Below are 13,338 nucleotides of genomic sequence, written 5' to 3'. Positions count from 1 at the left end.
TTATCAAAATTTGAATGCCTCAACTGATGATTCTTAAAGCAACCACCAGATGGCATCCCAAATTTATGAATCATGCCTATTTTTTTAAACTGCTCTTGCAAACGTTATTAATAATTATAATGTGAACACATGATAATAAAAATACCATTTATTAATTATTTGGGGAAAGCTCTTATAGTCACTGTTGATGGCAAACCTAATGGTTTTCTTTCTAACCACAAACACCCACTTGCACGTTTCTAAAATACTCATTTCCTAATCTGGTGTGTAAAAAGCAGAAATGGCTCGTGCATCAAGCTGTCAGACAAACAACTGAGAACACACACACATCACAACGCCAGGAGAAAATGCACCATAGAGCCTCATGTGAGTTTTTAACTCTTAATCAAAATGACAGCTTTTCAGTTTGTTTAGTGATGTCTGGTTGTTTACAGGAGCCTGTTTAATAATATACGTGTTCTATTTGTACTGTCTCTCTTTATGCTTTCCCTTACAAGTCTATTTATAAAAGGCATTTCCTGGTGTCTCTGTTAACATTTCATATTTGGTTGTGCAGTTTCTCTTTTCACTAATTCATGTTGAGGTTTTACAGACTGTTTGTGTGCATCTTTCAAATTTGCTCCTTCAAATAAAGTGGTGTGTTAACATAAAAGCTAAAAATGTAAATAAAAATCGTCCTTAAAAGTTATGTGGTGCATGATGGTATCAGATGATAATGTCCTAGTACTGAGAAGTTCTATTTTACAGTTTTTCTATTTATCCCAGTGATAACTTAATACTATGGTACGTGTCATGTTGAAAGTATGATGGGATATAAAATATATCAAAATATGGTAAATTCCTCAGTACTTTTGTCAGGGGTGATACATGTTGTACTCTGAGATACACCTAAATAATATCCATGAACGGTAGCTATATGTTATTCCAAGGTAGGCTACTACAAATAATAGCGTAGTATGATTTGAATCCATATATACCATAGTAGTGAATGATTACCGTATATTTATGCAGGCTACTGTTTTAAAAATACCAAACTACTTAAAAGAAAACCATGTACGAATTGTACTTTATGTGACTGATAGCCACATAAGGCCATAAATTCTGTTTATCCTCATTATTGTCGGTTTAAATTCTTGCCTTCATTATTTTATTAATTCTACTGGATGACGATTGCGCGCCTCCGCCCATTGATCAGCGGCGCGCTCCAGGCTTCCTTTTGTCCAACGGGCCACCTCAGTGGAACATTCCATTCTGAAATAGTGGGGGAGAACAGTTTTATTGTCTTTCTTAAAGTTTTACTTTATACAACAGTACAGCGCTGCTATCACATCCAGCGGAGACAACTACACAATATTCTAAATATTTGGTAATGCATCGATACAGCTCGTAAAAAGTGCCGTCGGCCGCGTTTGAGTGAAGCGAGGCCACCCGCTAGTTGTTTTGGGAGCGGCGAAGAACCCCTCAGTTCTCCCAGCGAGCAGAGAGATGAGATGGGCGGGAGAACACGCGGGGACGATGCTGCTGTTCCGGGGAATCTGGTCGATTTGACTCTCCCGTCTGAGTAAATTGTGTTTGGATGTCACAGTGGTGACAATATGTATCTGTGCGGGATTTGTGGAGTTGTTTGAGGACGCGCTGGACATATCTTCCTTTTCCTCTTCCTCCTTTGGCTCTTTATTGGGGTTATTCGCTCTAACGGCTCTCAGTCTCTGGCGTCTGCTATTGCGCGATCCAGGTTATTAACACACTATTGCGAAATAAACCCAGGATGTAAGGAAAAGCGTTGATGTGGGAAGGAACTTATCCAAACACGGAGCCCTGCTGGTCCCTCCCGCCTAAGCTGGAGATAGGGATGGTGGTAAGTTCTATTTCTGTATTAAAACCTTCACAATCAACCTCAGTGTTTATTGGTTTTAAACAGCACACCATTTCAACTGCCTCCACTTTCCCCCACTGATAGAGTTCGTTGTACTGATGCAGTTGTTGCCATTAGTTACAAGATCAGCATCAGCAACACACTGCATCTGACAAACTGCTATTGTCCCTCATCTGATGTTGCTAGAAAGTGGTTCACTGTTTTTTTGTGGGTTTGAGCCCCTCCCTGTTAACCATTCCCACCCAGCCAGCACTATTCCATTGGGAGTACAGCTTCTTTACAGGGTATAATTTCATTTATCTGCCATTGTGATGTGCTCATCATCAATAACCGCTTCAAATGGCATATGCTTCATCTTTTGTTTTGCTTCTGAGACCATCCTGATCTAACAAAGACACGTCCTGAAACTCCTTGTCCTCCTTGTCCCCAGGATACATGCATTTAGACATTCTAATACCAAGGGTATTTGAGTCGTCTAGACTAATGTTGTAGATCTGATTACTGTTTGTTTAAAAGCAGTGGACCTGCCGGTTCTCCTGAAGACTAACTTCCAAACATACCCCGTTTGTTCATGCATATGGCTTGACTTCTTGTAAAAGCACTGGTCTGAGTTAATGCTTACTCAGTCAACATTGGCTAAGAGTAAGACCAGTCATCAGTGGAAATGCTATGACATAGCTAAGCTTCTTTGTAGTTTGTGCATCATGACAAAGAGTTGCAATAAGGGGAATTCTATGATTTTGACATGTTAAAAAGGTGGGATGTTTACATTCACTAGGGGTATGTTGTTTACACACAACGATATACTAAAATTGTAAGCGTTTTTTTGCGTACAGACGACAATGTTGTCAAAATTATCCCCAATCACACAGATCTGCGAAAACGCTGTATTATTCATGCCAGGCCAGTAGTTTGCGATGTCAGTTTGTAAAAAAAAATGCTACGCATCTAGAGCCCGGCCAATATGGGTTTTTGGGGGTCGATGCCGATACACTGATAATAGGGAGTAAAAAAGTCTGATATTGATATATCAGCTGATATTCTTTGTGTATATTATAGTGCAGTACCAGTCAAAAGTTTGGACACACTTTCCCATTGGTGTGTCCAAACTTTTGACTGGAACTGTAGCCTACATATATAATGCAGTATATACATGCATCGTACATAAATACAACAGAACAAACATACAAATGAAAAATTCATGTAGGTCTAATCTAGATTTTCATGTAGGCTACAGAAATAGTCAACAAATGTAAAATATCAGTTTATAGTCTTTACTGTAAAAATATAGATTAGCCTTATTAAAGTAATTCAGTCAAGAGCAGTGTGTGATTTTCGTCTTCTATGAGAAAAGGCTTCCCTGCCATTTTACAAGATTTTCCGGCTTTCCGTGTTTTCACTGTTATACGCCGCTATTATCTCCTGAACGAGTACTGCATCTCCAGATCAAAACACAGGCTAAGAAGAAGCAGAAACAAGTGATCTCGTATAAGCAGATGCATTATGTAAAAAAACACGATCATCAACATTAAACCGCATATAAATCAAAACGGCTATGTTATTGAATGAAATGTCGACCCAGGACGAGCTATAGGACTGTGAAGCTTTGGGGGTGTTTATGGACTCCATCTACTTCATCTGTGTTTTCATCACTCTGAATCCCATCTGAATGTTACATAATGCGGTTTTCTCAGCTTTTTGCTCAAAATGTTGTTTTTGCAAATTGCATGCTTACGTTCACTCAAGAGTCAAGACATAATCGAATATGTTTACGATGATACTCGACAAGACTTGACTTGACATAATTTTGTATGAATATTTGTGCGCTGTGTTCATATTTGCGGCATATACGGCGATGCCGATATATCTGCGACAGGCTCATATCGGCCAATAAAATCGGCAGAACGCTAAATCAGTCAGGCTCTACTAAATGCATAATACGCACGACCATGGCGTCACTGTTTTCACAAGTTTTATGTTTTTGTAGTTTACACAGACGTAACAGTATCGTTTTCAAAAACTTGCACTTTGAAACCCTTTTTCGGGTCCTCAAAATGCTGCTGTTATGTAAATGAACGGCCAAAACGCATACAATTGTTCAGTTTTTAGTTGAAAACGGTCTCTTGTAAACGGCCCTTAAACCACCATCTAACCAAATTTGTTTGTTGTGTCTTTTAGCTGTGGCGTTTGCTCTGTTGCCTGAATCTATTAGCTTAAACGGATAGTTTTTCATCTGCAAATCTTGTCAATGTTTACTCTCACTCATGTTTTTCCAAACCATTATGACTTTCTTTCCGAAGTGGGGCACCAAAGGAGAAGAATATTTAAAGAAAACAATGGAAGTGGATGGGGATCAGCGCTATTTGTTTGATTTTTTTTTTCAAGATTCATAGTCATAAGACTGGATTATGTGTGGAACAGAGTAAAATTTTATTTCAGACTAAAATTTAAATCTTGCTTGACAGCCACGGTGCCTTTCATTACAAGGAAAAATGATCAGAAGTTCACTTTAAGTTTTAAGTAGGGCTGAGCATATCATTTTTCTTTATAAAACAATAACAGGCCAAATGGCCCTATAGTTTTAAGTCCATAGAAGTGAATTCCTCTTTGATGATTTGATATCAGTTTTTTGTTAAGGTTGGGATTAGAGGGCATGGTCAGATTTGGAAAAGCATACAGAGAAAACTCATGACTAGAGCGAGTGAGAAACTGGGTGTGATAAGGCAGTTGGCGATCAAGGTGTTTAATTACCGCCACAGCATCCTGGTCTGGTGGAGAGTCTGTGTGGGAACTTGGCACTGTGTCGTGGATGTTCTTGTCTGCAAGATTTACGATGGATATTTAGTAGTCAGAAGGCCATTATTTTTCATTCTTATGACTGCGTTGATTGGATTTTCTTGACACTGGCAATCGTTTGGCTGCGAGTGCTGTAGAAATCAATACAGTTTAACTCTAATGTGGTCTAAAGTTCCTCCTTAATGTTAAATGTCTAGGTAAAGCTTGGCACAGCCCACATGTGGACTATCTTGGAGACCAGGCACAATTAGCTTGTTAGTATTTAAAGGGCATAGGCTGCATTCCAGAATACATTTACTTTATATAATAGATGAAAGCTTGGATATTACCAATGCAAGCTTTGAGGAATAGTTCACTCAAAAATGACATTATTTATTCTTGTGTTCCTTGTGACATAAGAAGTTTGGAATCTTTACACAACTCTTTTTCATAAAGGCTTGGAATATTGCGCTTGAGTCATAAGTGTATATTGTTTTTGGAGCTTGGCAACTTAAATGTTGGTGTATGGAAAAAAAAAAGCTGGATTAATGTTCTTCAAACATTTTCCTTTGTGTTCCAAAGAAAATATTACATATAGCATTTAGGTTTGGAACAAGTAAATATTGTATATATTAAAGGGATAGTTCATCCAAAAATGAAAATTTTGTCGTCATTTACGCACCTTCATGTTATTTCAAACCTTTAAGAGTTTCTTTTTTTCTGTTCAACACAAAAGAAGATATTTTGAAGAATGTTGGTAACCAGACAGTTGATGGACCTCATTGACTTCCATAGTAGGAAAAAAAATATTATGGAAGTCAATGGCTAGCGTCAACTATCTGGTTACCAATATTCTTAAAAATATCTTCCTTTGTGCTCAACAGAAGAAAGAAACTCATACAACACTGTAATGAGAAAAAAAAAATTCTTTGATCGTTCAATAGCAAAAGCCCATTTGGAACCATAAAGGAAGGATGCAAATTAAAAGGAGCCTATCAATATGCAAATACAGCTCCACACGGAGACATGAATAGAGCATCACATGCTCATAACCTCAGAGAACATGCTGTTTGCATCAGAGACAGCTGTGTTACGCAACCCGCGCCTCCATCCTTCACTGCCACTTGGGCTGCTGCAATTACATAAAGATCTCCTGTATGTTAAAGAGAGAGGGCTGAGAGAAAGGGTAGGCCTGCATAATGCCCGCCAATCTTCATTTTCATCATTATCTCATCCATTTCCTGTTTACCACTCGAGTCGTGTGTCTCTCAGACACGTCCTCCAACTGCTCTTTTCTCCTTGTATGAAAAGGTTGCACATCTATCTAGTGCATTCTGTGCTTCTGCGTTTTACAGTTGCATCACTTGGATTACATATTTACATAAATGAACCTGTTTTATTTACAGATTCACTCACAATTTGCTGCTGTATTGGAGGCATATGATGTGGTTTAATCTTCAGAGGAAAAGTGATATTTGTAGTTCATGCTCATGCTGTTAGAGATTCCTTTGTTTCAGATGTTGACATCTTAAATTTACTCATCCTCATGTTGCTCCAAACCCATATAGTTTTCTTTCTTCTATGAAGCAAAACAGGTTAGGCAGAATGTTTATGCATGTTTTTCCATACAACAGAATTAGGCTTTAATTTTAGAATAAAGAATTAGAATTAAGTTTCATCTAGTTTTTGAGTTCTGTTATCGACAAAGTGGAAATGTGTTAAAGTTTGTGAAATTTGCAATCTCCAGTCTGTCTCCATCCAAGTTGTCTGATAAAATGGTGTGCGTAATGAAGTCATTCAAATTGTTGTCTAGAGCCTCGTTTCCACCAAAATTACCCGGAACAATTTGTCCCTGGAACTTTTTCCCCAGGAACTCTTTTTCCCTCAGACCTGCTGCTGTCTGCATTTCCATAGCGGTCTACCGTGAAGATTAGTCCGGTGACGTAGGACTGCGCGTGACTTTCCAGAGCCCACTGGATTTTGTCCTCCGCAAATAAACTTAATAAAGCCTGAACCTCGTCGTCGGTCCATCGGTTGTATTTTTTAAACTCCATTGTTGATTTGAATAGCAATAGCAAACAACTCTTACTGCCACGCTGCAACAGACTTTTAGGTTGAAATAAAATGCTGCGTGAACTCAACCAATCAGCATGTTCAGCGCCCAAGTCCCATCCATGAAAGTTCCTGAACTTTAAAAAAGTACTACCTTGCGAGAAGGGCCGTTTTGAGGGGGAAATCTTTACCCGTAGCTTTATTTAGCCCCCGGTTCCTGCGGTCGAAACACACAGAGTACCACCCCAGAGTCCCTAGTTCCTTGAGAAAGTTTCCGCGGTGAAAACGCGGCTTTGGTTTTGGTGTATCGCAAAAAACCCCTCTGTATTGGATTGTCTGGATTGTTTCGCGTGCATTCGACCAGTGCTGCTGTGCTGCTATTCTGAAGCAGTCATGATTAGCCTCTCACAACGTAACATGCTCTAAACACACCTCTTAAGAACGAAAAATAATGTAAGTGGAATTTTTTTTTTTGTAATCGCAGCTTTGAATGATTATGTAATTGTAATCTAAAGAAATAAATTTGATGAATTGTGCAGCTCTACACTAAACCTTTTTCATCAAAAAAATATTTTAATGTAAACTTGGCTAGTAAAAAAACCCCACTATGAGGTACTAAATGTAGTCTATATTATAAGTCTATATAATAGGGGTGTGACGAGACGCTTAGCTCACGAGATGAGACGAGACACGAGATGGGATTTTTGCACAGTATTTTTAAGAAATCCTCAATGACAAAATTCATGACTGGAAAAATAGTCTGCAGGTGCATTTTTAAAAGTTTTATCTAATTATCTTGAATGTCATTTTAGTTCTACTTTCTGAATATTAATGATCAAATGCATTGAAAGACAACAATACTCACGCACTGGAAAAGGTTTTTCCACAAACTCAACTGACTGGCTTCTCTGTATGATTTCACATGAGTGTCTTCAGACCTTACTGTACATGAATTATGAGCTTCCAGAACTTCTGATTGAGGGTGTGTGTGACCTCCTAATTCAACCCAACAAATTGAACTTGGAAAAAAAAACTGTGTAAATAAAAAACATTTAATAACTTTTTTTATTTTTATTAGTCTTCTATATTTCTAAGTACTCTCTCAATATTCAATAGTGCAAACAGAGACCATAGAGGTGGTTACAACTACTCAACCCAGCCTATATAGCTTTGATATTTGGAGACTGGCTATTGTATGTTGCCTAATTTGCGTGAATCAGGGAGCTTGCGTTTACTTTCACTTTAGATTCGCGATTGTACATACTCTGTTTATAGGGAGCGGCGGTGCTGAGTGAGCATTCTAGATAATAGATTTAGACATTTATCAGACGCTCTATCAGGCTCTGTTAACATCAATCTTCTGTTAATCTGTCATTCATCTGTTGGTACTGTCAATCATCTCACCTTATTGTGACCTGTGAACTGTGATTCCTGCTGCAGCTCAGACGCAGTCGCACACAGTGCAGAGCAGACGTTTACAATAGTTTACAATTGAAGCGACCATTATCCAACTGAATTAAAGGGGTTTTATTTCCATAAAAGCAAAATGACAGTGGAGGATGTGAAGTAAGCGGTGGCATATTTTATGCTAATTTCACCCTTACTTTATTGTCATGGCGATATCGCAAGACCGCTTTTCTCTCGATGAGCAATCTCATCACATTTCAATCTCGCGAGATCTCGTGGAACAAGATCTCGTCACACCCCTAATAAATAACTCTATATAAGTCTGCTGAAGTCATAGCTTTGTGTGCGTTCTTATTCACTAAACATCCTCCTTTGAAAGTGTCTGGTCACTATGATTTCATTGTATGGAAAATAGCAGTGTGAACATTCTGCTAAACATCTCCTTTTGCGTTTTGACTGACAGATTTTTTTTGATGAACTTTTCCTTTAAGCTTCTGTGTGTTTTAAATGGAGAACGAATATTTCATTCACATCAATTATTGAGCCCTGTAGCAGGCCTGCAGTTATTCTGCATAATCAAAATGAGTGGCGTATCCATCTCTGCTTCAGCGTGCCTCTGATGTCATAGATTTGTAGCTTTTTTATTTCTCTTGTCTTTATTCTGTGCAGTGATTCTGTGCTTTTCGTCGCTCTCGCCTCAAGTTGGTGTCCGGGCTTCATCTCAAAGAAAACGTTAGATCTTAACAAAAGAGACAAAGGAACAAAGTGAACTTAGTGTTTGAAATGGTGCTTTTGTGATGGTGTTTTAGATGTACTGGAGTTCTGCCAGGCTTTTACAAGTGTTTCACAGATTTTTTGCAAACTACTATACACTAAAACCTAGCGCAGTTTTACGAGAAAATGCCATGTTGTATGACTAAATAACAAAGATATGGTAAAGTTGTGAATCTCTTTGAAAACACGCTGATAGTGATATCTCTAGACATGCATAAAATTGCCTGAATCTTTGCAAATATATTCCTACAGTTTTTACAAAAAAGAAGTCCCAATAGAAACCATGCATATTAAGTGTTTTTCATTAGTTTTTGGAAATTAAAGGGTTAGTTCGCCCAAAAATGAAAATTAGACCATGATTTACTCACCCTCAAGTCATCCTAGGTGTATATGACATTCTTCTTTCAAACTAATAAAATCTGAGTTATGTTTAAAAAGTCCAGGCTAATCCAAGCTTTATAATGGCAGTGAATTGTTGTCTCGTTTATGAAGTCCATAAAAGTGCATATATCCATCATATAACTGCTCCACACGGCTCCGGGGGGTTAATAAAGGCCTTCTGAAGCGAAGTGGCGCGTGTGTGTAAGAAAAATATCCATATTTAGAACTTTATAGACTAAAATAACTAACTTCTGGCGGTCAGCGGTACACATCGATTTACGGCGAAAGAGTAACCCTTGACGCATGCGTATTGACGGACGCAGAAGTGCAGAGGATAGAGAAAAACACTGGTCATGAATTAGAGTCTTAAATGAGAATTTTTAAAGGGATATGGCGGAGGATTTCGATGTAAGAGAAGAGGGGCTTGTTTGTTGCCCAGCACTATCCACGAGAGGTGTCAAAGCTTGCGATGCTCCTCTACATCGCATCAGGGGGTTACAATTTTTTTTTGCCGTAAGTCGAATTGCGTTGTCTGTAAAGTTTTAAATAAAAAAGGCTTCAGAAGGCATTAAATAAACAAAATTAACAATAAAACAGTTATAATTATCAAGAAATGGGAAGTATCCAAGTATCAATAAGTAATTTTGCCATTTGACAATTGTGAATTAATGTGTACAGTACACGTTTTTTGTACTGTAAGAACATTGAACTAGATTTGTGGTAAATATTTCTTTGGCATTACTTATTTCATACTTATTTCATTATCCCGGAGCAGACACAGCTGTGCCAGTGACCTCTTTCCCATGCTTAAGTTAGATATGAGCTCTGATGCCCCTGGGGCAAATGACACAGAGTCACAGTTCAGCCACTAAAATCATTCTGCCCTGTCAGCCCACATTTTCTCATAGACTGTGTGTGAGCCTCATTCTTGAACACATCTTTAGATTTTCTCACTGAATCTCATAGAGTATTCTTGGGGATGAAGATGTCTTTCACCCTGTTATATTCTTGTCTACAAGAAGGATGGTGTGAGGATTTCGTAGCTGGTGCTTATCAGGCCAGTGCTGCATTGTTACCACATCCTTGTTTTTATGCCGTGTTCCTTAAACATTTAGTTTTCTGTGATGTTTTAAACATAGTTTTGAAATATTGAGGTGTTTGAATCAAATAAGTGTTAATAGGCCAGAGTTAACTTTATGTCCGTATTTGTTTAAAATATTTTTGAAAAATGTTTATGCTGCATTTATTTGGTCAATTATACAGTAAAAACATAAATTATTATACAGTTGCTGGTCATATAATTAGAATATAATCAAAAAGTTGATTTATTTCACTAATTCCATTCAAAAAGTGAAACTTGTATATTATATTCATTCATTACACACAGACTGATATATTTCAAATGTTTATTTATTTTAATTTTGATGATTATAACTGACAACTAAGGAAAATCCCAAATTCAGTATCTCAGAAAATTTCAATATTATTAAGACCAATACAAAGAAAGAATTTTTAGAAATCTTGGCCATCTGAAAAATATGAACATGAAAAGTATGAGCATGTACAGCACTCAATACTTAGTTGGGGCTCCTTTTGCCTGAATGACTGCAGCAATGCGGCGTGGCATGGAGTCGATCAGTCTGCGGCACTGCTCAGGTGTTATGAGAGCCCAGGTTGCTCTGATAGTGGCCTTCAGTTCTTCTGCATTGTTGGGTCTGGCATATCGCATCTTCACAATACCCCATAGATTTTCTATGGGGTTAAGGTCAGGCAAGTTTGCTGGCCAATTAAGAACAGGGATACCATGGTCCTTAAACCAGGTACTGGTTGCTTTGGCACTGTGTGCAGGTGCTAAGTCCTGTTGGAAAGTGAAATCTGCATCTCCATAAAGTTGGTCAGCAGCAGGAAGCATGAAGTGCTGTAAAACTTCCTGGTATACGGCTGCGTTGACCTTGGACCTCAGAAAACACAGTGGACCAACACCAGCAGATGACATGGCACCCCAAACCATCACTGACTGTGGAAACATTACACTGGACCTCAAGCAACGTGGATTGTGTGCCTCTCCTCTCTTCCTCCAGACTCTGGGACCCTGATTTCCAAAGGAAATGCAAAATTTACTTTCACCAGAGAACATAACTTTGGACCACTCAGCAGCAGTCCAGTCCTTTTTGTCTTTAGCCCAGGCGAGACGCCTTTGACGCTGTCTGTTGTTCAAGAGTGGCTTGACACAAGGAATGTGACGGCTGAAACCCATGTCTTGCATACGTCTGTGCGTAGTGGTTCTTGAAGCACTGACTCCAGCTGCAGTCCACTCTTTGTGAATCTCCCCCACATTTTTGAATGGGTTTTTTTCACAATCCTATTATCCCTATTGCTTGTACACTTTTTTTCTACCACATATTTTCCTTCCCTTCGCCTCTCTATTAATGTGCTTGGACACAGAGCTCTGTGAACAGCCAGTCTCTTTTGCAATGACCTTTTGTGTCTTGCCCTCCTTGTGCAAGTGTCAATGGTCGTCTTTTGGACAACTGTCAAGTCAGCAGTCTTCCCCATGATTGTGTCGCCTACAGAACTAGACCGAGAGACCATTTAAAGGCCTTTTGCAGGTGTTTTGAGTTAATTCGCTGATTAGAGTGTGGCACCAGGTGTCTTCAATATTGAACCATTTCACAATATTCAAATATTCTGAGATACTGAATTTGGGATTTTCCTTAGTTGTCAGTTATAATCATCAAAATTAAAAGAAATAAACATTTTGAAATTATATCAGTCTGTGTGTAATGAATGAATATAATATAATACAAGTTTCACTTTTTGAATGGAATTGGTGAAATAAATCAACTTTTTGATGATATTCTAATTATATGACCAGCACCTGTATATCAGAAATTAATAACAGAATATTAAAATTTTAAATAACAGTTTTCAGTTTGAATATATTGTATTTAAAAATGTTCAACATCATTACTCTAGTCGTCAGAGTCATGATCCTTCAGAAATCATTTGAATTTGCTGCTCAAGAAACATGTCCTACTATTGTCAATGTTGAAAACACTTGTGCACTTGTGCACAAACACTAGAGCACAAATGTGCTGTTTAACACGAGAATGAACCTCATTGGTTCTTGCTGAAGCTCAAACGTGATGCGCACAATGCTATCGCGCTTTGGCTGGCGCTGAGCCAGAGACGGACACGCTCAGAGCTTGATGACAACTATTCAGTGTTTTCAGCCACATAAGGTTTAATTTACATTTCACACATTTAAATACACAAGTACAAGCAAAACAATATATTTATAGTTTGTAAAATACACAGTGATGTCTATGGAAACGGCAATAACAATCCATTGACAACATGATGTATTCATATCAGATACACATTGTGTAAGTAACTATAAAGTTTACTCTATTCTTCTCTCACTTTACCGGCCACTCAATGCAAAAATGTATTTCAGGAGAAGTGGAAGAATTGACATGTTGTAAATCTGACAGATCCGTTTCTCTGAACTGCGGTGCAAACTAACATGGTGACGCCCATCACGCATTATAGATCAACTAACATGATCATTTTTATTTTTCAACAAATTGATGACAAAACCAGCAAGTTTGTGAATATTTTTAATAGAAAAGGAGAAACGAAATAAAAGTGATACATCTGCCATACAGTGCTATTGTGGCTGCGGTTTGTCACGTGAAGGGCATGAAAATATTACTTTAATATAATAACATCCATGGCAATAATACTTTTGTTATATGTGTTATGTGTGGTAATATTTTAGTAATATTTTCTTTTAAATTTATACTTGTTGGAAGCAATGTTCAGAAATATTTAGCAAATATCAAGCTTTTAGTCACGTCAAACTTTACATCAGTGCAAAAGCAGCATATATAAATCAAGAGAACGATTCATCAACATGCAAGGTCATTATGATTAATATAAAAACAAGAGTGTGACCAAATTGGAGAAAGTTAATCGCACCAGAGCGACCAGTGGGAAGATTAAGTCTAGAGCCCTGTAAAGCGATCGTGTCTTTCTCGAAAATTTGGACTAAACTGCCTAATTCACATGGT

General features: G+C 38.0%; 1 protein-coding gene across 4 annotated transcripts in view; it reads left to right on the top strand.

Moving 5' to 3' along the window:
* Positions 1 to 208: 208 nt before the first annotated feature.
* arhgap33 (Rho GTPase activating protein 33) overlaps positions 209 to 13,338 on the top strand; it is a 67,148-nt gene continuing 54,018 nt past the window's right edge. For 2 of the 4 annotated variants that reach the window (XM_079837146.1, XM_079837147.1), the window contains exon 1: positions 209 to 366. In XM_079837146.1, the coding sequence (XP_079693272.1) occupies positions 348 to 366 (19 nt within the window). In that variant the 5' untranslated portion in view covers positions 209 to 347. Of the gene's footprint in view, positions 367 to 1,686; positions 1,859 to 13,338 lie in introns of those variants that run through there. The other 2 variants (XM_079837149.1, XM_079837148.1) reach the window with 2 other exon arrangements.

The sequence above is a fragment of the Gobio gobio genome, assembly GCF_949357685.1.
Source record: "Gobio gobio genome assembly, chromosome: 15".
In the NCBI taxonomy this organism is placed as follows: Eukaryota; Metazoa; Chordata; class Actinopteri; order Cypriniformes; family Gobionidae; genus Gobio; species Gobio gobio.
The sequence above is the reverse complement of the archived record's forward strand: the minus strand, read 5'-3'. Positions and strand labels throughout refer to the sequence as shown.